This window comes from Saccoglossus kowalevskii, chromosome 22 (genome assembly GCF_978046115.1).
Source record: "Saccoglossus kowalevskii chromosome 22, keSacKowa6.1, whole genome shotgun sequence".
Lineage (NCBI taxonomy): Eukaryota > Metazoa > Hemichordata > Enteropneusta > Harrimaniidae > Saccoglossus > Saccoglossus kowalevskii.
In genome coordinates this window covers 2,993,170-3,017,617 of record NC_140662.1, presented here as the reverse complement: position 1 = coordinate 3,017,617, position 24,448 = coordinate 2,993,170, and the positions used below count along the sequence as shown (strand labels likewise).

General features: G+C 38.9%; 2 protein-coding genes across 3 annotated transcripts in view; one reads left to right on the top strand and one right to left on the bottom strand.

Annotated features, from left to right (window-relative positions):
* Positions 1-2,710, top strand: part of LOC100378822 (vesicle-fusing ATPase-like) — a 42,477-nt gene extending 39,767 nt beyond the window's left edge. For both annotated transcript variants that reach the window (XM_085496077.1, XM_085496076.1), the window contains exon 26: positions 23-2,710. In XM_085496077.1, the coding sequence (XP_085352203.1) occupies positions 23-50 (28 nt within the window). In that variant the 3' untranslated portion in view covers positions 51-2,710. The remainder of the gene's footprint in view (positions 1-22) is intronic.
* A 13,579-nt stretch (positions 2,711-16,289) lies between these two features.
* On the bottom strand, positions 16,290-24,037 carry LOC102802221 (transmembrane protein 41A-B-like). Its single transcript, XM_006825981.3, has 5 exons — positions 23,778-24,037; positions 19,372-19,528; positions 18,693-18,854; positions 17,430-17,568; positions 16,290-16,568 (listed from the first exon to the last, which is right to left on the bottom strand). The coding sequence occupies exons 1-5, from the start codon at positions 23,903-23,905 to the stop codon at positions 16,384-16,386; spliced, it is 771 nt and encodes a 256-aa protein (XP_006826044.2). The 5' UTR covers positions 23,906-24,037; the 3' UTR covers positions 16,290-16,383.
* Between the last annotated feature and the right edge of the window lie 411 nt (positions 24,038-24,448).

Genomic DNA, 24,448 nt, shown 5'->3' with positions numbered 1-24,448 from the left:
CGTATTTTTATTCTCATTGCAGACTAGAAGCAGAGGTACCACAATTTTAGAGGTGTCGACCATCACATCAAAAATAAACATTTCTACAACCTGAATATATTTTCTATCAGTTGAAGCTTTATAAGTTGTGAGAGCAATCCTTTTTTCTCATCGCTCATAGTTACTAGGCAACAATTAGAGAAAAACATGAATGCAAGACACTGATAAAAATAACTGGAACCATTAGCAGTGTGTGGAAGAAAAAATAATTCGCACTGAAATTGTTATCTGGCCTGGCCCTCACTAGAAATATTATGGAATCCCAAACTTGTCCTTTGGTGAAAAGATGAAATACAACTTCAAATGAACAGAAACACGTCATCATCCACTGGAAACACTAGAAGTTGGAAGACAGATCAAGGATAAATGGTGTGAGGATGTGAAACTCGCATTGAAACTAGAGTGCAGTTTCAAAATGGTGGATAAGCACTACTGTGAATCTGTTACTATTCAGCCCAAAAAATACATATACATGTTTGTGGTCAATGTGTGCATCAGTTAAAAAACAACGTGAACATCACAACTTTTGATTTAGCTTTTCCCCAAATTTTAGAGAAAATGAAAGAAATTAAATATCATAAATTTAATAGAAATTTCAAAATATCAGTAAAAAACTGCCAATATACTCTGATTTTTGAAACAAAATGAACAGAAACTTGTTTATTTGTAAGCCCTACAACTAGTATGAAAGAACTGCATTCTGATTTTAATAATAAATTGATGTTTATTGTAGTTACCCTATTTATTACTATGTTATCATAAATACTACTAGAACTGTCATATGTTATCATAAATACTACTAGAACTGTCATATGTTATCATAAATACTACTAGAACTGTCATATGTCATCATAAATAGTTACAATAGGTCTGATGCATGGCCCCCTAAAGGGTCACACATCCAGCAACTTTCCTGGGAAAAAAATTAACTACTGGTGTGAATAATTTCCTCATTATTTTTTTTTTCAAAAACAGTTTAAAAGCATTTTTCATTTAAATTCAACATTGCAAAATTTCATGTGCCAGGATGTGTGACATTTAGGGGTCAGCATGTGCCAGGATATGTGACCTCTAGGGGTCAGCATGTGCCAGGATATGTGACCTTTAGGGTTCAGCATGTGCCAGAATGTATGACCTTTAGGGGTCAGCATGTGCCAGGATATGTGACCTTTCAGGGTCAGCATGTGCATGGATTGGTGACATTTAAATGTCTTTGCAATTTTTTTGAGGCAAATCACATTCCATTTACTTACATTAAATTATTATTCCCATTCCTGAAGTGTATTTGAATTGTCCATGAAGTAAAAAGTTGATATGTCCTATTTTATTCATGAGTTTATTGGCATATGTATATATACAGGTATGTTCTTTGAATTTATTCACGTATGTTGGCACAATTTTCTTTGATTGCCTGTTATGTGTATCGTACATCTGGTCTTTGACATTTGGTGTTTTTTAGCTTGTTTATGAAATTTAAATAATTATTGTTGATTACCTTCTTTTCTCTTCAACCTGGTCAGTATTAAATAATTAAATTATGAATGTTGAATGACCATATTATTTTTGAACAATTTATTCAAACCCGTACCAGGAAGAATTGAGAATGTAGACTGTATTTTCTCTGACATACATCTATCACAGGTTGAATCTCAATCTCAGTGCTTGAGCAGTGTACTGTGTTAACCCAAACTCTGATCAATAATGTGCCGATGAAAATATGATTTGATTATGGATTAAGTCAACACGCTAGGATTGCAGGAGTTGTTGCATGGATGGAACACAACATTGCAGAGAACATCTAGTATGGTCTTTGTGTTAACCTTTTCATCACCAGTTCCTTCTTTTCATCACAAATTCACAAAATAGTCCTGTTAATAGTCAGCACTGTCCTTCAGAAGATTGGGACAAAAATAGCCACATTTTTTTTAGTACAAACTGAAAATTTACTCATTGACAAATTTTGTCTGTTGGCTCTAAAATTAGGGTTCATTTTCAGAAATATTGAAGAATACAAGAAAAAAGTGCAGAAAAATTTAGGTGATAAAGTCGGAGGTGAAAAGGCACATTCATTTTTATTCACTGTAATGTCATCAATCTCTACTGGTATTCAGTTCACTATTTTTAGCATGTTGAGTACAACATTTAAATTCATGAATTTGTCAATTTAGTGATTTCACTTTACAGAAAAGAGTGAAACCAAACTCCAGTGAAACAATTGATGCAGTATGGTTATTTTGGGGTGGTGGAGGGTGTTGAATCAGGGAAAATTATTCTGACCTTTTTCTGTGTTTTCAGCATGCAGATGCAGATTTCGAGAAAAACATTACCTGTAACATTTAGGTTTTCAGTGAAAGTAAAAAAAACAAAAAACATCTGAAATAGGGTTCAGATCTGTTCATAAAAATGTATTATATATATATATATATGTGTGGAGGTATGTGTGAGGCTTGAAATCGACAGTGTACCGATTTTGATCCCCACACTTACCTCATGTGTGGGGTATTATTGAGTATTGCCCATGGTTGTATGATTTCATACCATAAATCACACTAAAAGATGGTTGTTTTGGAAATTAATGTGGAGTTATTGGTGTTGATAAAAACTGATATTGTAAAAATTATGAACCAGTTTGAATTTTCTAATTGCAATAAATATGTTATGCACCTGAAAATGCTTGTTTCATTTACAACTAGAAATTAGGTATGTGCGTGACTTCAATCCATATAAATTTCAGCCCAGTGTGTTCACAGCTCACAACACTCTCCATTGTCCCAATCAGCTGTGTTCTTCAATCCTCACCAACTCACTACACTTTTCGTTGTACCCCTCAGCTCACTGTTCTTTCATTCCAGCTCATGACACTTTCCATTGTACCCCTCAGCTCACTACTTTTTATTCTACCCCTCAGCTCAGTGTACCTCAATTCTTACTACACTCTCCATTGAACTCCTCGGCTCACTTTTCCTCTGTCAATCAAGCTCACCCCTCAGCTCTGTGTTCTCCAATCCTTTACAGCTTACAACACTCCATTGTACTCCTCAGCTCACTGTTCTTCTATCACTCCAGCCCACTATCCTCTCCATTGAACTCCTCAACTCCCTGTTCTATCACTCCAGCCTACTATCCTTCTATCACTCCAGTACACAACACTCTCCATTGAACTCCTCAGCTTAGTGTTCTTCAGTTTACTTCCACTCTCTACGTTTATTACAGAGTATTGCATACTAACCCCTTTGGTTAATGAAATTTTAATTTCATAAACAAATGGGATAATTGCCAATTATCATATAATACTGGTTAAATAAAATCGAAATAACAGTGGATAGCTCCCGTAGGGGGCGTCCTTCCCCTGTCATCTGATTTGCATACTTCCATTTTTAACCACGAGATTGATTCACGGTTGAAATTTGGGCTTGCCAAAATATCATTGTTTTTGCGGTGGAAATACATTGTTACCACCCATCAACACAGCCACCGAACTATTAGTGTGTCAGGAAGCTCTTGTGGACATCAAGAACTTCGTACTTAGTCACCTTGAGTAAAAAATTGTAGTTTTAGTAACGAAACTCAAAAGCCCGCCTTCAGTTTCAAGATGGCGGAAAATATGGATACCGGAGAGTTGAACACCGTTCATCCCAGCACTTCGAATTCAAACACTTTCGGACGAAAGTGTGAAGAGTGCCATATATCGATGCTCACTTACGATGATCACCGTATTTGCATTCCATGTGGCAGAAAATGTAATGGGCACATCAACTGCGGTGTTTGCCTCGCCTGGCCGATAGAAACTTGGAACTGGGATTCCCGCCTACGCAAGTCAACGGGAAAATCAGGAAAGAAGAAATCCAAAAAAAAAAAAAAAACGTCATTTGGAGGAGTCTTCGGTTTCATCGGTACCAACCAACGCTGAGGACGAACTATTGGCAGACGAACCCAGCCAAAAACGTCCAAAGGAGACTGACAATGAGCAAAGTGTTATAGCTCATTTACAGAACAAGGTGGATCTACTGACCAGAAAAATTAAAGTTTTGGAAAACCCAGTAGACGAAGAGGTACCACCAAAAGCATGGAGTGTCAGCGCTCTCCAGGCGGAAAAGAAAAAATCCTACACAACAGTGGTGCGAGAAAATGTTGAAGACGCACTGGCTGAGGCAGGCGTGATTTTTTCTACTGAAGATGCTACAAGCAACGCGGGGGAGGCCGGCTCGTCGAAAACCACAACAGCGAGTGGTACCGACAAGGAGGACCCCGAATTCAAAATCCGCTCCGATGCTATCACGAAAGGTGCGGTTATGGTCAAGAAAATCTTACCTCTACCGATTCCACCGATGGCGGACGCCCCACGTTTCTCGATCGGTTTGTCTACACTGCCGAAAAAGGACACTTTTACGACTTCAGCAATGCTACCATGGTCTCCCCGACTGACACAGGGCGCTGCTATAACACAACGCGTGATCGGAGGAGGCAAATGGGATCGTGAAGTTACCGAGAAAACCGCTACAGCCACCAAGGACGACTTCTTGGGGACTAACCGGGACGATTGGAGCAGACGCTACCAAAAAGTCATACCGCCCGCTGATGAGTGGAAAACACCGGTCGGTACCGACGCCAGCCTGCACGAACGACCTCTCGGCGTACAACCACCAGAACTGGAGCCATGCGTCCGGGAAATGGTCGCCGAAGGAAGTATAACGAAACATCCACTCGGCAAACCACAAGTTTACATCCCGTATTGCCTGTCCCAGTCAACGCTATGTAGATTGGAAAACAACGTTTGGGACACTTCTCTTGCATTAAGCCATAGAGAATTTTTCACTACTACTACACAAATTCAGTTAGCGAAATTCAAAACAGGCAACATCACCAAGGATGAACTGTTTAGCACATTAGAGCCGCTGTTGGTCGCGACTAACGTCGTCGACGCTGACATAATACAGAGTCACCTCCAGTTACGAGCGACTATTCAACACTCTCGCCGTGCAGCAGTTTGGTCCGCTATGCTAAAGACAGCCGCCAACGCTGAAATCAAGAACGAATTGGCGACGATCGATTTCAGAGGGACCAAATTATTCGACGGAAAACTCAGCGCTGTGAATTCTAAGTTGAATGAGAAAGCAGCGGCAAAAGTTAACCGTGTGATGATCGAAGGCGCCTTTAAAGCCAAGCAAGCCGCTAATAACAGAGCATCGCGACCAAGGCGAAGCCAGTTAACCAAGCTACTACGGATCAGCCCAAGGGAAACGCAAAGGCAAACCCGAATCAGGCAAAAGGAAAAAGTGAAAACCAGCAGCGACAGAATAAACAATTCTCGAAACAGACTGGTAACACTAAAAAGTCTTCCTGACTATACGTCAGCAAATATGGTAATGTATCAAAACAAGGTGCGATTAAACATGTCAAATATTACTCAAGTCTCCGAGTATTTTTGTCAAACAAATCAAACCACAGATCCCCTTACACATATACCACTTGCATTAAACGATTCGGTTCAGTGCCCAGGTCGGCGGGAACCAAGTCGTGCAAAACATCGTGCATTAAGCGATTTTGTTCAGTGCCCAGGATGGCGGGAACTCAATCGTGCACAACAAAAACACGGTCGGCCGCACCTCAGGTCGGTGGGCGATCGTATAAACAAACAACCGGCCGAATGCGTGGACCTAGGGAGAATGACGCATCGACCGGTGAAAAAACAGAAACCCGTAAGGCAGAGTCCCTACTCCCCTCCAGGTTGGAAAAAAAGGGGGGGAAGGACGTTAAACGGGGATATAACGCCGCATTCACTCCAGGGGGAAATGGAGAAATCGGCGATGTCAATGTATACCGCCACAAGCGACCGAGGGTTGGTGAGTCCCTCGACGCCGGTGGCACTGCGTCTGCAGAAATGTATTCCCCGGTGGAAAGAAACTATAAACGATCCGTATGTGATATCGATAATAACACACGGGTATCGAATACCGTTGATAAAAGAACCGAAATGCAAAAAAAGAACATGTATTTCGGGGAAACCGGGCTCTACTCAGTCAACAATACTGAAAGAAAGCGTGGAAATACTACTCGAAAAAAAGGTAATTCAGCGGGTACAAAACCCGAAAAATTCTTTCATCTCGAGGTTATTTCCCGTCAAGAAATCCAACGGTGGGTACAGGCTGGTGCTGGATTTAAAGGAGTTGAACAAATTTGTGAAGAAAGAAACGTTCAAAATGTTAACTCCGGCACTAGTGAGAGCGTCAATTCAAAAAGGGGACTGGATGACGTCCCTCGACTTGACCGACGCTTACCTGCACATACCAATACACACAGAAAGCAGGCGCTTGTTACGATTCGTGGTGAACGGTGTAACGTATCAGTACACCGTCCTACCTTTCGGCCTGACGTCAGCCCCACTTCTGTTTACAAAAGTTCTACGCACAGTGGTGGCGTTACTGCACAAGAACGCAGCAGACGTCAACCCCTACTTAGACGACTGGCTGATAAAAAGTCAAAATCGGAACCTGATTTGTCAATCAACCGAGCGGACTGTCAGTCTACTGTTAAAGCTAGGTTTTCTGATAAATATGGAAAAATCAGAATTAATACCGACGCAGAAAATAGTCTTTCTGGGCATGGAACTGGATGCGGAGAAAGGCATGATCCGACCAGCCCAGCACAGAATCGACAATGTACAAAAAATGATACAATCATTTCTAAAACAAAAACAAGCCACACTACGCCAGGTAATGCGACTAGTGGGGATGTTAACTTCGATGAGGGGCTTAGTACCGAGAGCGGCGCTACAGTCCAGACCGATCCAACGCCTAGTGTTAGACGCACAGTTAAAAATGCGACTATCAAAGGACGGGATAAAATACGAAAAACCGGTACTGTTCACACCGGCCTTTCTGGAATCACTTCCGTGGTGGGGCAACCTCAAGAACCTCACGGCGGGGATTCCCATGGACAAGGCGAAACCGACAGTAACGTTGGTGACGGACGCATCCATGACGGGCTGGGGAGGGCACTGCATGGACGGGATTGCACACGGTCAGTGGAACGAAAAACAAAGGAAATTTCACATAAACCGACTGGAAATGCTAGCGGTGCAGTTCTCCCTGCAATCCTTCAAAAAAGCGGTAAAAAACCGGGCCGTGTTAATAAGATCCGACAATCAGACTGTAGTAGCTTACCTCAACAAGGAAGGGGGAACGAAATCACAGTCGTTAAACGACCATGCTGTAGCAGTGCTAAAGTGGTGTGCACAAAACAAAGTCGAGCTGATGTGCAAACATATACCGGGAGTCCAAAACGGTGTAGCGGACTCGCTATCCCGGGGGAAACCCTACGACGACACAGAATGGGAGCTGTCACAGACGGCAGTAAACCTAGTGTTCGACATGTGGGGGGAACCCCAGGTAGATCTGTTTGCAACACCGGAAAACAAAAAACGTCCCGTTTTTGTGACGCGTTATCCGGACAAACAGTCACTGACGTGGGACGCACTTCAGATGGAGTGGGGCGGAATGTTCAGTTACGCATTCCCACCATTTCCATTTATCCACCGAACGTTACAAAAACTGGAACAATCGGAGAACTCGCACATGATTCTAGTGGCACCGAACTGGCCGTCTCAGACTTGGTTTCCGTTACTGCTGTCTCTGCTAACGGACCATCCGAGAAGCCTGCCACAAGAAATCACGTTGACACAACCCGGCGGTTATACACCAACCAACCCGGAGCTGTACCAACTTCACGTGTGGAAACTATCCAGCAATTTAGAATTGCGCAAGGGTTTTCAAGCCAAGTGTCGCAAACAACGACGGCCGGGCTTAGGGATTCCTCAAATGGATTGTATCAATACCACTGAGAAAAATTTCGTAATTGGTGTCTTGCAGGGGATATACATCCACTCTATCCCTCTTTGCCCCAAGTAGCGGAGTTTTTTTCTTATTTGATCAACGAAAAAAAGTTGAAACCGGGGACAGTAGAAAACTATAAATCGGCGATCAACTCTGTACTCAAACTAAGCCTAGACAAAAACATTTCGGATGACCCGACAATCTCCGATCTGTTCAAGGGCTTTATTACACAGGCGGGCCCCATTGAGAGGTACAAAGCACCTGCATGGAGCTTGTCAGTAGTCCTTGAAGCGCTACGACAATTCCCATACGAACCGAAGGAATTGGCGTCACTACAGGACTGGACGAAAAAGACTGTTTTTCTACTAGCACTCGCTTCAGGGAGGCGAGTTAGCGAAATACACGCTCTGTCATTTGAAGACAATTTTACGGTGTTTTATCCCGATAAAGCGATTTTAATGACATCAGTAAAATTCAGAGGAAAAAATCAGAAACTGCACGAGACGGCGACTCCGATCGTTATCCCGGCACTGAGCAATATTTCCAATGAAAAACAAGACAGAATTCTTTGTCCGGTACGTGCGCTAGCTTATTATAAGAAACGTACTTCCGGGGTCAGAAGGGGTCAAAGGTCGATGTTCGTTTGTTACCAAAAAGGTAAACAAAGCTCAGCGGCGTCGAAATTCACGTTAGCGAGATGGGTAAAAGAGACGGTTTACCACGCTTATAGTGATAAGTATTTGAGCACAGAGGCAGGCAAAGTCACTGCCAAGATGCATGACTTAAGAGGCATAGGTAATACACTGGCATTTGCTAGCGGAGCTTCTTTAGCCCAGGTGCTAGCAGCCGGGTCCTGGAAAACTAGCAACACTTTTCTCTCTTATTACCTGAAAGACCTAGCGGCCGAGTCACAGGGCCTACACTCGTTAGGCTACCTAGTGACAGGCCAAGTTGTAACGAAACAATAGGGCATGTAACTTTCCGCAACTGCAAGAATTATTCAGTTAGCGGGAGTTATACAGTTGGGGGGATGGAATTTTTTCAATTCCATAATCAGGTGGGGTAGTATTTATCTGCCAAGAGATATTCTCTGGTAATCTGTCCCATTTGTTTATGAAATTAAAATTTCATTAACCAAAGGGGTTAGTATGCAATACTCTGTAATAAACTTTTAAAACTAGCGCCGAAGGCGCATATTAGTTTTTATGTTTATATAAGAGATTGCATACTTACCTTCCCACCCAAAACCACCCCAGATAAATAGCTACGAATCAATATCGTGGTCAAAAAGATCTGGAAGTATGCAAATCAGATGACAGGGGAAGGACGCCCCCTACGGGAGCTATCCACTGTTATTTCGATTTTATTTAACCAGTATTATATGATAATTGGCAATTATCCCATTTGTTTATGAAATTAAAATTTCATTAACCAAAGGTAAGTATGCAATCTCTTATATAAACATAAAAACTAATATGCGCCTTCGGCGCTAGTTTTAAAAACTTCTTGTTTTGCCCCTCAGTCATCTCCAGCTAACTACGCTATATGTTCTTCAATCCTTTTCCACTCCAATCTTTCCGACTATCCAGCACCGTTTTTAAAGCATGCAGACAATTTTTTCGACAGATATTTAAGACACCGGTTTTCATTCTCCTAGCAACTCTAATGACTATCTACAACTTTCACGATTTTTAGGCAAACTTCCCGTTATTTCATACAACTTCACAAACTCTCAATACAACTTTTTTGACTTTTCATACAACATTTATATCTCTATGCAACATTCTGACTCTCCAAGCTACTCTACAACATTCTGACTCTCCAGGCTACTCCACAACATTCTGACTCTCCAGGCTACTCTACAACATTCTGACTCTCCAGGCTACTCTACAACATTCTGACTCTCCAGGCTACTCTACAACATTCTGACTCTCCAGGCTACTCCACAACATTCTGACTCTCCAGGCTACTCCACAACATTCTGACTCTCCAGGCTACTCTACAACATTCTGACTCTCCAGGCTACTCTACAACATTCTGACTCTCCAGGCTACTCTACAATATTCTGACTCTCCAGGCTACTCTACAACATTCTGACTCTCCAGGCTACTCTACAATATTCTGACTCTCCAGGCTACTCTACAATATTCTGACTCTCCAGGCTACTCCACAACATTCTGACTCTCCAGGCTACTCTACAATATTCTGACTCTCCAGGCTACTCTACAACATTCTGACTCTCCAGGCTACTCTACAACATTCTGACTCTCCAGGCTACTCTACAACATTCTGACTCTCCAGGCTACTCTACAACATTCTGACTCTCCAGGCTACTCTACAACATTCTGACTCTCCAGGCTACTCTACAACATTCTGACTCTCCAGGCTACTCTACAACATTCTGACTCTCCAGGCTACTCTACAACATTCTGACTCTCCAGGCTACTCTACAACATTTTGACTCTCCAGGCTACTCTACAATATTCTGACTCTCCAGGCTACTCTACAACATTCTGACTCTCCAGGCTACTCTACAACATTCTGACTCTCCAGGCTACTCTACAACATTCTGACTCTCCAGGCTACTCTACAACATTCTGACTCTCCAGGCTACTCTACAACATTCTGACTCTCCAGGCTACTCTACAACATTCTGACTCTCCAGGCTACTCTACAACATTTTGACTCTCCAGGCTACTCTACAACATTCTGACTCTCCAGGCTACTCTACAACATTCTGACTCTCCAGGCTACTCTACAACATTCTGACTCTCCAGGCTACTCTACAACATTCTGACTCTCCAGGCTACTCCACAACATTCTGACTCTCCAGGCTACTCTACAACATTCTGACTCTCCAGGCTACTGTACAACATTCTGACTCTCCAGGCTACTGTACAACATTCTGACTCTCCAGGCTACTCTACAACATTCTGACTCTCCAGGCTACTCTACAACATTCTGACTCTCCAGGCTACTCTACAACATTCTGACTCTCCAGGCTACTCTACAACATTCTGACTCTCCAGGCTACTCTACAACATTTTGACTCTCCAGGCTACTCTACAACATTCTGACTCTCCAGGCTACTCTACAACATTCTGACTCTCCAGGCTACTCTACAACATTCTGACTCTCCAGGCTACTCTACAACATTCTGACTCTCCAGGCTACTCTACAACATTCTGACTCTCCAGGCTACTCTACAACATTCTGACTCTCCAGGCTACTCCACAACATTCTGACTCTCCAGGCTACTCTACAACATTCTGACTCTCCAGGCTACTCTACAACATTCTGACTCTCCAGGCTACTCTACAACATTTTGACTCTCCAGGCTACTCTACAACATTCTGACTCTCCAGGCTACTCTACAACATTCTGACTCTCCAGGCTACTCTACAACATTCTGACTCTCCAGGCTACTCTACAACATTCTGACTCTCCAGGCTACTCTACAACATTCTGACTCTCCAGGCTACTCCACAACATTCTGACTCTCCAGGCTACTCTACAACATTCTGACTCTCCAGGCTACTCTACAACATTCTGACTCTCCAGGCTACTGTACAACATTCTGACTCTCCAGGCTACTCTACAACATTCTGACTCTCCAGGCTACTCTACAACATTCTGACTCTCCAGGCTACTCTACAACATTCTGACTCTCCAGGCTACTCTACAACATTCTGACTCTCCAGGCTACTGTACAACATTCTGACTCTCCAGGCTACTCTACAACATTTTGACTCTCCAGGCTACTCTACAACATTCTGACTCTCCAGGCTACTCTACAACATTCTGACTCTCCAGGCTACTCTACAACATTCTGACTCTCCAGGCTACTCTACAACATTCTGACTCTCCAGGCTACTCTACAACATTCTGACTCTCCAGGCTACTCCACAACATTCTGACTCTCCAGGCTACTCTACAACATTCTGACTCTCCAGGCTACTCTACAACATTCTGACTCTCCAGGCTACTCTACAACATTCTGACTCTCCAGGCTACTCTACAACATTCTGACTCTCCAGGCTACTCTACAACATTCTGACTCTCCAGGCTACTCCACAACATTCTGACTCTCCAGGCTACTCTACAACATTCTGACTCTCCAGGCTACTCTACAATATTCTGACTCTCCAGGCTACTCTACAACATTCTGACTCTCCAGGCTACTGTACAACATTCTGACTCTCCAGGCTACTCTACAACATTCTGACTCTCCAGGCTACTCTACAACATTCTGACTCTCCAGGCTACTCTACAACATTCTGACTCTCCAGGCTACTCTACAACATTCTGACTCTCCAGGCTACTCCACAACATTCTGACTCTCCAGGCTACTCTACAACATTCTGACTCTCCAGGCTACTCTACAACATTCTGACTCTCCAGGCTACTCTACAACATTCTGACTCTCCAGGCTACTCTACAACATTCTGACTCTCCAGGCTACTCTACAACATTCTGACTCTCCAGGCTACTCCACAACATTCTGACTCTCCAGGCTACTCTACAACATTCTGACTCTCCAGGCTACTCTACAATATTCTGACTCTCCAGGCTACTCTACAACATTCTGACTCTCCAGGCTACTCTACAACATTCTGACTCTCCAGGCTACTCTACAACATTCTGAAAAAATTGTACGACTTTCTGGACAATTTGCCTGGCAACTTTTTCGACTATCAAGACAACTCGCTTTTCATGCCCATTTTCAGGCATCCTTTCTGACATTACATGAACTTTGATACTTTTTTGTCCTAAGTGGTTTCCCCCAAACTTATTTACTTTTCATGCATAATTTTTTAACCTAGGTCACTTTCCCTCTTTTCAAGCTGTATGATGGCTTCTCAGACAAATTTCCTGGCACTTTTTTCAATCATCCAGGCAACTTTGAAAACTTTTAATGCAACTATCAAGACAACTTTATTTTCCAGAAACATTTCTAACTTTTTGTGACTTTTCTTGCAACTTTTTTTATAACCTCTATGCATTACAGACAACTATTAACTTAAGACTTCCCCTTTTTAAGACTATATTTACAGGCATAGTTTTTGAACACCTTTTACGACTTTCCAGGCAATGTTAACCTTTCCAACATTCCATGGAACTTTTCCTTCTTTCAAAAAAAAAAAGGACTTTGAGCAAATTTTACAACTATCCAATTACAATGTAGACAAATGTTTTGACTTTCCAGAATAATTTTTCTGGATTTTCATTCAAATTTTATGAATATACAAGGATCTTTTACAATATTTCATACAATCTTCCTGAAATTTTTTGTATTTGCTCAATTTGAAGCGCATCTCCTAGAAATGCACAAAAATACCAACTTGCATTTATCATTCACTAAACCATTAAAGTCTTCATCAATTTGATCAAATGGTCTCATATTTGTAATATATTGCACTGTACAAAAATGTGCCATACACATGTATACCCCTGTGAACAATATAGACACACACAAATTACAATCCAGTGCTAAAAGTCCACTGTAATATAACAAAAAAAACATATATATACCTCACAATATTCAACAGTCAAATTCATTACAATTACAGAATAAACAGTAAACTATACTTAACATTAACCTGAGTTTGAAAGAAAAGCTTTTAGAAATTTCAACTACTGACCACATACTGAGAGACACTAGTTATGACTGTGTGGCTATGCAAGACCTGTAAATTGGATGATACATTTTTTCTAAAAAAATGGTTTCTGAGGCGGAAACTCATCACTGAGTTAGGGGATTTTTATTGCTTTACCATGGATTATAACCCCTTTATGATTCTAAACAGACAACCCCTTACTGCATTTGATTCGATTTGATGCTTTACAAACATTTGGGTATTCACAAATTAGTCCAAATCACTTTTCAAGTCCCTCGTCCATGGAATAGCTTCTATAAAAGACCTATCAACAGTACTTAAATGTCTCTTTGGCGTGAGGCCAACAGAGTGCTAACAAGTAACAGAACGTTTAACTTCATCGATGATACATTCAATAAAAATAATAATTTTTGATCTAATATTGAACCACATATGCAAATTACCAAAGTCAATGCACAATGTTGTGTTTGATATGAGTCCCATGCAACATATACAACCGATGTAAAATACATTGGAATATATCAATTTGTTCTAGTGCTGCATCTGTGTCGCTTTACTCATTGGAAGTTACTGCGTGGAATTGTCTGAAGTGCAGGTAAGCGCATTTGAAAAAGTTGTCAGTATCATGTAATATGTGTTAAACTATTAACGTCTAATGAAGACATTTCAAGATTCAGATGAGGTCTACTGCGAAACAAATTTCAAGAACTTCGAACCACAGGATAAATGACACTGATAATTTCACAAATAACAAAAAAACATATTGGATTTGAATATTTTTAGTTTGGAAAGCGTAAATAATATACCATTTGTTTTGTAAACATAACTCAGTGATGTAGCATGACGAATGTTGACAAAGATGGTGAACTGGTTAGAGTAACCTTGACGATATGATGCGTTTTGGTGATCAGGCTTATCAAAGAAATAAATGCACATGCTGGTGCAAAGATGTCATACCTCTACAAATATAATTGTTTGTCAGAATTAGTTCTAATATAATAATATTCACGAAGGTTTCTGCACCTTAATATGATATACATGGAAAAATATGTCATGCGAGAATTTAACAATATCTCTTGACTTTAATACAACACTTCATGAAAGCCCTTCGCAGTTACAGAAAGTGGTATATAACTTTAAAGAAAAATTAAAAATAAATGTGTTTCTAAATTTCTCTTCATATTAAAAGTGCATTAAAGTGTAAATGAATATATTAGTAAAAAAATTGCATCAATGTAGCATTTAATGCTACGCAATGAATTCAATATATGTGCAATTTTTGCTAATCATACTAAACACAGGATTTGTACATGAAAACTTGGAGTCACACATAAGGTAAAAAGCAGATAATTTGCATGTATTTCCTGTGATTGATATAAAAAAAGTACATGTGGAAGCCATTGCAATTTTTTATCTTTGTTTTCAAGAGTACATGTAGTTCTACATCAATGCCACTCAAACAGAAATCAGACACCTGTTTAAACACTACATCAATGCCACTCAAACAGAAATCAGACACCTGTTTAAACACTACATCAATGCCACTCAAACAGAAATCAGACACCTGTTTAAACACTACATCAATGCCACTCAAACAGAAATCAGACACCTGTTTAAACACTACATCAATGCCACTCAAACAGAAATCAGACACCTGTTTAAACACTACATCAATGCCACTCAAACAGAAATCAGACACCTGTTTAAACACTACATCAATGCCACTCAAACAGAAATCAGACACCTGTTTAAACACTACATCAATGCCACTCAAACAGAAATCAGACACCTGTTTAAACACTACATCAATGCCACTCAAACAGAAATCAGACACCTGTTTAAACACTACATCAATGCCACTCAAACAGAAATCAGACACCTGTTTAAACACTACATCAATGCCACTCAAACAGAAATCAGACACCTGTTTAAACATTACATCAATGCCACTCAAACAGAAATCAGACACCTGTTTAAACACTTCATCAATGCCACTCAAACAGAAATCAGACACCTGTTTAAACACTACATCAATGCCACTCAAACAGAAATCAGACACCTGTTTAAACACTACATCAATGTCACTCAAACAGAAATCAGACACCTGTTTAAACACTACATCAATGCCACTCAAACAGAAATCAGACACCTGTTTAAACACTACATCAATGCCACTCAAACAGAAATCAGACACCTGTTTAAACACTACATCAATGCCACTCAAACAGAAATCAGACACCTGTTTAAACACTACATCAATGCCACTCAAACAGAAATCAGACACCTGTTTAAACACTACATCAATGCCACTCAAACAGAAATCAGACACCTGTTTAAACACTACATCAATGCCACTCAAACAGAAATCAGACACCTGTTTAAACACTACATCAATGCCACTCAAACAGAAATCAGACACCTGTTTAAACATTACATCAATGCCACTCAAACAGAAATCAGACACCTGTTTAAACACTTCATCAATGCCACTCAAACAGAAATCAGACACCTGTTTAAACACTACATCAATGCCACTCAAACAGAAATCAGACACCTGTTTAAACACTACATCAATGCCACTCAAACAGAAATCAGACACCTGTTTAAACACTACATCAATGCCACTCAAACAGAAATCAGACACCTGTTTAAACACTACATCAATGCCACTCAAACAGAAATCAGACACCTGTTTAAACACTACATCAATGCCACTCAAACAGAAATCAGACACCTGTTTGAACACTACATCAATGCCACTCAAACAGAAATCAGACACCTGTTTAAACACTTGCATGAATCACATTACAGTCACGGTTTATAGTATGATTCTAACGGACTAATGACAGAAGCACATCTAAATTGAAGATAAAAATAAAACGATAGTCAGACATTTACGATGACTTAGATATTTCTTGATTTGCCTTCAATTTCTTTACAATCAAACCTGGTAATAATATTGCAATAGCGGTTCCAGTTAATTTGCATAATGTCCATGAAGTAAAAATCTCCTCCATAGAACTAATTTCAGATAATATACACCCAGTTTCTACACATATGAAGTTATATGGCATCAAACCTGTAAAAAAACATAAAATATTCTAAGACATATTAAAAAGTAGCTTCTGGTATTTGGGCAATAAATGAAGTAGATCAATTATTAATTTCTAGCAGGGATGGGGATGATAGTTAATTCTCAAGGCGGAACCACATCAAATAATTTTCTATGCTGCTATGATGCACACAAAAAAACAGCACAAACTCAACGTAATTCTGAGCAACCAAATTTATATACACAGTTTTCTGAGATTTTTTGAACTTACATTGTTGGCAACATGATTTGACAATTAGAAATGTTTTTTTTAAATATATTATTATGATCTATTTATTTCACGACCTAAAAGTTGTACTCTAAGATCATTCCAATTATTTTATTGGTGTCTGAACAATTTATGCGATTTATTTGATGGTCTGAAAATGCATGGCATTATGGGAAATATTTGTGAGGAGCAGCAATTCAAAATACAGGTGATGAGTAGTTGTGTAGACAAACATTAAAAAAGAAAGAATCAAATGATTGTTGTCATTCCAAATCAAGCACTATTATGATCATTTTAATAAGTACATATTTTGCACAAATTCAGATCATGAAATATTTCATGTAATATCGATGAAGATTGAAGAGTTATTTCAGAGTGGAAGATCAAAGTGTTAGTTAAAAATGTTATTATGTCATTAGTTTAAAGCAGGGGAGTCATCACCTACACATGCGTCAGTTGGCCATAGCGTGTCATTGTTTACAAACAAGCATCTACCCATGAGCCTTTGGATTCTGAGCGTGTGTTGTTGTTATCATCGCGTGCACAGATGATGACACTCTCGCTTTAATTTAATCTTTGAATCAATCATTGGTTTAATCACTAGTGCACAGTTTACTCACCTATAAAAACTGATAGAAAGAAAAGGTGTAGTGGTATATTGAGCACCGGAGAAGCCAGATTTAAAAACCAGTTTGGCATCATTGGAAGAAGTCGCACAAATAACAGGAAAAAAAACAGGCTATGTGTGTTGTTGTTGATCTGAAATAATAAAAACACAAATTAATTAAAGACGGACAGTAAAATTCAGGAAGAAATAACCTTTATCTACATTGTATACACTGTTCCAGGTGCCATGGTTCTATAATCAGAGGAACACTTGTTGAAGATGATTTATGGATTGATTGGCCCAGTGACCATGTATAGAATAGAAACCCAGCAGAAAATAGAAGCGGAGTCAATTTTCGTCCAGGGGGTTTTCAATGCTATTTAGAGCTAACAACCGACAAACAGCTGTTTTTGTAAAGTCAATTTGGATTTAAGTTCTAGGACATAGTGTCTAATGATTTAGCAAAAAGTAAACTTTGAAGGTTACTGCATGACTTTACTTTGTATGAGAAACAAAGATGACATTTGTAAATAAACACGATTCAAGCACTATTATATGTATAAATTATAGAAATAAAACATGGATTTACCACAAACATCCAACCATATATATAGCTGCACTTCCCTCCATTGTCATGTCATACTAGTATGAATCAGTATATGTTTAATTTCATCACCGAGGGCGAGATTTCGGTTCGTGATGAGCGTTCATGCAGCAAATCTCGGCACATGCCGTTTCGATTCCAAGTACCCATCAGAACCATGATCAAGTTTTTTTAGGCATGTGCCGACTCGGTGCTGATCATACATGTTTGAATCTCTAATGTTGACTACCATCATTAGCTTGCTTACTATACAACTTGTTCAGGGTTACTATGAGTGAAAATAAACCCTAAATCCAAACTTTATCAGGCCATAAGTCAAAGTTAAAAATTATGACAGGGAAAAGGAAAAACCTAAAGTGTCACGTAAAGCTGCTCACAAGAGATAGAGATAAGGCGTCTATAAACGATTTAAGGCAATACTGTAAAATACTTTATTTTAGCTGAAATTAATTTTCGCTGAAAAGACTTTTTGGGTGTTTTGTATGGAATTCATTTTCACTGATTTCTGATGAGTTGAATGTAAAATATAGGAAAAAATGTATATTCGCTGGATTTTATTTTCAGTGAATCATTCCTCCAGCGAAAATACCGAAAATTAATTTCAAGCGAAAATAAAGTATTTTACAGTATTACAATACCCAGATAAACTGGATCCCTTAGAAGCATTCTTACCATCTGTTGCAACTTATGGGTTTTATCTGGGAAATATTGCTTGATATACTGATATCCAAATGTATAGGATAGTAGATAACAGAATGTGGCACCAATGGCTGTTAGCAGACAAACCAATATCACACCATTAAATGAACCAAACAATGCTCCGGCTAACACATTCTACAGATATAAATAAAACATCAGTAACAGTTTTAGAGCATTTCTGAAAATGAAAATAAACGAAAATGATAAAATATTAGTTCTAAACCTGCAGAGAACAAATCTATAAAAATTGAATTCTTTTTTGCATGACACATGCTGCAACTTTCTGTGAAAAAGAGGTTAATCATTGAAATACAATTATTGAAATATTACTTATCGAAAAAATGCATCAAATAAATATCAAAATTCAAAAAGCAGATACATTTCCATGGAAACATTGATTATGTAGATTGTTCAAATCATTAAACAAGATCCTGGTCATTTTGAAGTGATCAAAAGAGGTAAGATTCCTAAATAAAACACCAGTTTACTGGTAACAGGGTAAAGGATAGTAGGGTAACAGTCTAAATAGCTACATGTACTGTTCTATGTGCTATAGACACAGTTCTTTAACATTGCTCAAAGCCGTGGCTCACAAACATATAAACAGTCTTTTGATATTAGTAGAAAATTAGTACTCTCAACAATAACTTACCAGGAATACAGATCCTGGAATGGCGAATGTCTGTTTATAAAGATATGCACTACAGAACAGCAGCAGGACATAGTTCTGATGTAGTGTTTGGTAGTGCTTCAATAAAGACGCTAATGCAGTTAATTCTTCAAAACTTGTAGGAAAATTTACTTCTGTCCTAATAACGAAACATAAAAGATGAATATGTTCGATCAGTCTTTGTGATCATTCAAAGATGTGATAAGTATCCTGTTACACTGTAATAAGATGTACAAGGTAATAGGGGGTTCCCAAATTGATAATGTTTGCGCGTTCATCGTTTGTGCGCTTGCGCATATCGCGTGACCTGGGAGCAACAAACTGGAAGGTAGGACAGATTTTGAATGTTCCAAACACGCAGAGTCGCAGTAGAATTACATCACGTCTGACGCTAATTCGGGAATCATGAATTAAAAGGATGAGTATCATATAATTAGTCTATTTTATAACAGAGGCAGCCACACTTGGTGACGTGAAAAATGGTGTACATCTGCCAATATGCTAGTCATTGACGTTATGTATTTTTCTTTTTTGGGTATTTTTTTTATTTAAGTGATGTAATCAATCATCATCATGTTAAATGCATCAAATTATTTTCTGTAACAACATTCAATTTCACTTTAGAATAGAATAGAATAGAATAGAATAGAATAGAATAGAATAGAATAGAATAGAATAGAATAGAATAGAATAATGCTATATTAAAATATTATTTTTGATTACATGTACATAGGAAAATTTCCAGATAAATTTTCACTGCTACATTGTTTTCACTGACTTGTAAAATTCAGTTTCTCAGTAGTGATACATGTACTTGGTGATTTAAACACAACCAATTTAAACTCCTTTTACACCAGAGAAACGTCACAGCTATTTTTCTCAGTGGATGTCAATTTGTTCCACGGATAGGTTGTTCAAAGTTGCTTTGTCCCACAAGTTCATACTTCCCAAAGTTCATTTGTTCCACAAGTTTATTCTTTCAATCGTTGGTCCGATTTGAGGTTAGCTTGTGCAGACCGTATTCATACCAAGATAACCCATGGTGACATACATGTATAGTGAATGACGGGTCAATGTAAAATGATTGATGGAGAGCAATTGAGAACAGCAGGACACCATACATGTATTTCTTTATTTATTTGACAGAAATTTACACAACTTTGTACTTTGAACTTGATTCTGTAGCAAACCGTTCATCATTGACATTAATATTTGACCTCACACACATACATAGCAATTGGGATCGTTCTGATCATAAGTCTGACGAAAGTTATCGGAAAGTATATTGGGATGAATGTGAATTGGGACGAATCTACTTGCGAATGCGTTGAAAGGAATGTGAATTGTGACAAATTGACTGTAGGGTGGACGAATCGTTTTTCTAACGTCTTTCATATCTTGTCTTGTAGGAGTGTCCTGTCCATGATTTGAACTTGCAATCTTCAACATGGATAGTCATGCAAATGAATGATTTGTTTTCATATTTAGCTTTATTGCAAATTAGTGTTTGCGAGAAAAGACTGGCAGGCATGGGAATTGTACCCAGGTCCTCCTGATTACTGTGTAGACAACTGACCCACAAGACCACAATTGATTGACTGGATGTGTTTGCATTTGATAAGACTATATAGTGTGTATATATATAGAAATACAACATATTTCTATTATTATTTCTAGTTACAATTGTCCAAAAAATTGCCAATTTTGTGTTTTTACTTGTGTAAACTATATGCATGCCATAACCCGTTAGTGTACATCTTGCCAATTGGGTGTTTGCCATTTGCGTTGCCCATACCTGACCCGACCCTAACCCTAATGCCAAGACACGTTCCTGTTAATAATTCCGTTGCCCATACCTGACCCGACACTAACCCTAATGCCAAGACACATTCCTGTTAATATTTGCTCAATAATGATTCTCTGTTGTGCTCTGTCTGCGGGTAAGTTGCATTGATGTCAACTGATTAAACAAGTCGCGTTTAAGTAATTTCCACTATTAACAAGTGGTTAAATTGTGACAATAAATGTGTGGACAAATATTATACACTTATTTTGGTGTAGACAGCTCTAGTTTAATTATTTTACACCATTACAAGTTGTTATATTGAGAGAATAAATGTATGGACTAATATTTGAGACTTATTTTGGTGTAAACAACTCGCTGTTTGATTAATTCCCACAATTACAAGTTGTTAAATTTGAGAGACTAAATGTGTGGACAAATATTTTAGACTTATTTTGGTGTAGACAACTCTCATTTAATAATTTTACACCATTACAAGTTGTTAAATTGAGTGAATAAATGTGTGGACAAGTATTTGAAACTTATTTTGGTGTAGACAACTCTCTTTTGATTAATTCCAACAATTACAAGTTCTTAAATTGAGAGAATGAATGTATGGACAAATATTGACCATTATATTTGTGAGTAAATACCTGTCATTTAATTAATTTCCACCTCTACAAGGTTGGTATATTGAGAGAATAAATGTGTGGACAAATATTTGATATCCATTTAGGTGTAAGAACTCGTGTTTGACCAACTTCCACCATTGCAAGTTGTTAAAATAATGAAATAAATATACTGGTATCATTGAATATTTGATTTAATTGTGAAACTTTCTAACAAAATGTTAACTGCTGACTTCGAACCCTCAATCAACAATTCCGCAGACACAGTATAAATTCCACAACACCACAGAATATATTCGTCTGTTGCCTGAATTGTTTTTGTAATATAGGGAACAAAATTTTCCTTGACTTGGGTCTTGTTTATCTCTTGTCACAATCTGGAAACTGTTGAACAAATTGCGCGTTGTCCATTTTAAGACGTAAGTTATTTTATTATTTATTCATTCAGTTTTGCATGATGGAGTTTTGTGAGGTTTATTATTTTTTCGTGACATTCTTTGTTTACTTGTTATGGTTTGAGTGATTTCAGTTTATTTGATTTACGTGTTTACGGTAGCTCTGAGCGGGACTCGAACCCACTGCCTTTTCAAGCTAATTTTGTTTTATTTTGATGGCACGCTTGTGTACCACGCCACGACGTTGGTCGTTGAGTGGTGTTAATTTTTCTAACTACTCCAGTGTTCCGGTGAGTTGAACGGGAAAGCCAAAACGATTGCTGGTTTCTGATTGCTTCGGTTCTGGTGAGTGTGTATCTAGTGTGATTCGAACCCATGTCGTTTGTATTGGGCGTTTTTTTTTATTTCCCATGTTGGCTGCGTCGTAATATGCAACCACTTCCCCGTTTTATTGTGATTTTGTGAGTGTTTAATGATGTCTTCCTCACCCAGTTTCAACCACAGTCACTTGGGGGCTGAAAATCAATAAATACTAATTTAAAAAAAAAAAATCATCCGCTATACGTATATAAATAAACAAGTTGTGAAACACGGCACCTAGTAAATCGACACCCTGTCGGTTTCAAATGTCGATTTCTTACCTTAAAATGCGAAACAAAAATTTTAGAGGGGATCAGGTGTTACGTTAATAACCATTGTTCATAATCGCTAACTTGGTTTTATTCAAAACTGCACAAATCGCGAGTTTTCTGGTGATATCCGACAATTTCATGATCGAAAATGGCCAGCAGCCAGAATCAAGGGGGATTCGCACAGAGTTCTGGGTAAATCAAGTGCGCATACTCATTTTCAGCCAATCAGGCGTGCCGTAACAGCGAGTATTTCCTTGATTTACCCAGAACTCTATGCGAATCCCCCTTGATTCTGGCTGCTGACCATTTTCGTTCATGAAAACGTCGGATAAGGTAAGAAATCAACATTTGAAACCGACATGGTGTCAATTTACTAGGTGCCGTGTTTCACAACTTGTTTATTTATATACGTATAGCGGATGATTTTTTTTTTTGAAAATTAGTATTTATTGATTTTCAGCCCCCAAGTGACTGTGGTTTCAACCACACGGCCATTTTGCAACAAAGTGCGAGACCCTCGGCGTGACCCGACTAACTATATGATCGTTCTGTTCAACTGTAAAGCTAGGATTTATTACCGTTATTATCATTATATTGTCACGTGATTTGTTTTACCTTTTGTGTAATGTCTTAAGTATCTTTATAGTAATTTGTATATACCAATTCGTATATACCGCGGAAACGACCCCGATTGAAGGTCATGTATTTTGTGACGTCACCAATTCGTGTGTAGGTACGGCTTCTAGAGCCGTGCCCAGCGAAATTACATATGAGTGACGGAATGGCGTTACGCACTGTCAACCCATGTCACGTTTACCATTATTCATTACAGGTCAAAGTTTATCTTGGAAAATAAATTGATCGGATGCAATCAATCCGCCAATCAAAGACACTGAGAGAAGAATACAAGGTAAAAAAAAATATTAGTGATAATACCCGTACACCTTACTTGTTACGTATATCAGTCTGTGATAAATTGACTTCCGGGTTACCGCCGTTTGGTGGGTTGACAGACAACCAATACAACCACATCGTGCTGACTAGGAACACAACGCCCACGACCCACACTGGTGCCATTTTCAACTCTGTGAATGTTTCGCTATGAAATCGCTTGCATTACGCGTGAAAAATTACAAAATGTCATCGTCGTTTACACATTTACATGTTTCAACTGTGCACGTCAAAACAGTTTGAATGACGCCATGTTGAATCATGCGATTGACACCGAAGTTAGTTTCTGATACTATTAGACGCATTTGAGAGAGATTCGTTTTTGAATCATGTATTCGCGACCTAGACCCAAGGGTATCGACCTGTCCCGAACGAATAGTTTTCTGAATAATTTAGCATGGCGTATTTCTCATGCTTATGCTCAGACTAATTCAACATCGCGCATTCAAATCCCTCAGGGGGTGCCGAGGGGGTGTAATGTAGACAGCCCAACCCAACACAACATAACATAACTTTACATTTTATTTTGTTTCTCTAGTAAAGTGAATTAAGTATTATTCATTTCCATCGGAGGAATAAACAGTTTTGTTTTGCAATAACACTTATCTGGTAATTTTCGCCCACTTGTAGATTCGAGGATGACGCCCTCTATTCACTTTCCGAGTTCTG

What these genes read in the sequence shown, in the direction of transcription:
- LOC102802221 (XM_006825981.3), bottom strand. Translation starts at nt 23,905, where the DNA reads ATGGCACCAGTGTGGGTCGTGGGCGTTGTGTTCCTAGTCAGCACGATG. An exon ending in TTCCAGGATCTGTATTCCTG is followed by an intron (nt 18,855 to 19,371) that starts GTAAGTTATTGT and finishes TTATATCTGTAG; the next exon opens with AATGTGTTAGCCGGAGCATT. An exon ending in CCCATAAGTTGCAACAGATG is followed by an intron (nt 17,569 to 18,692) that starts GTAAGAATGCTT and finishes TTATTATTTCAG; the next exon opens with ATCAACAACAACACACATAG.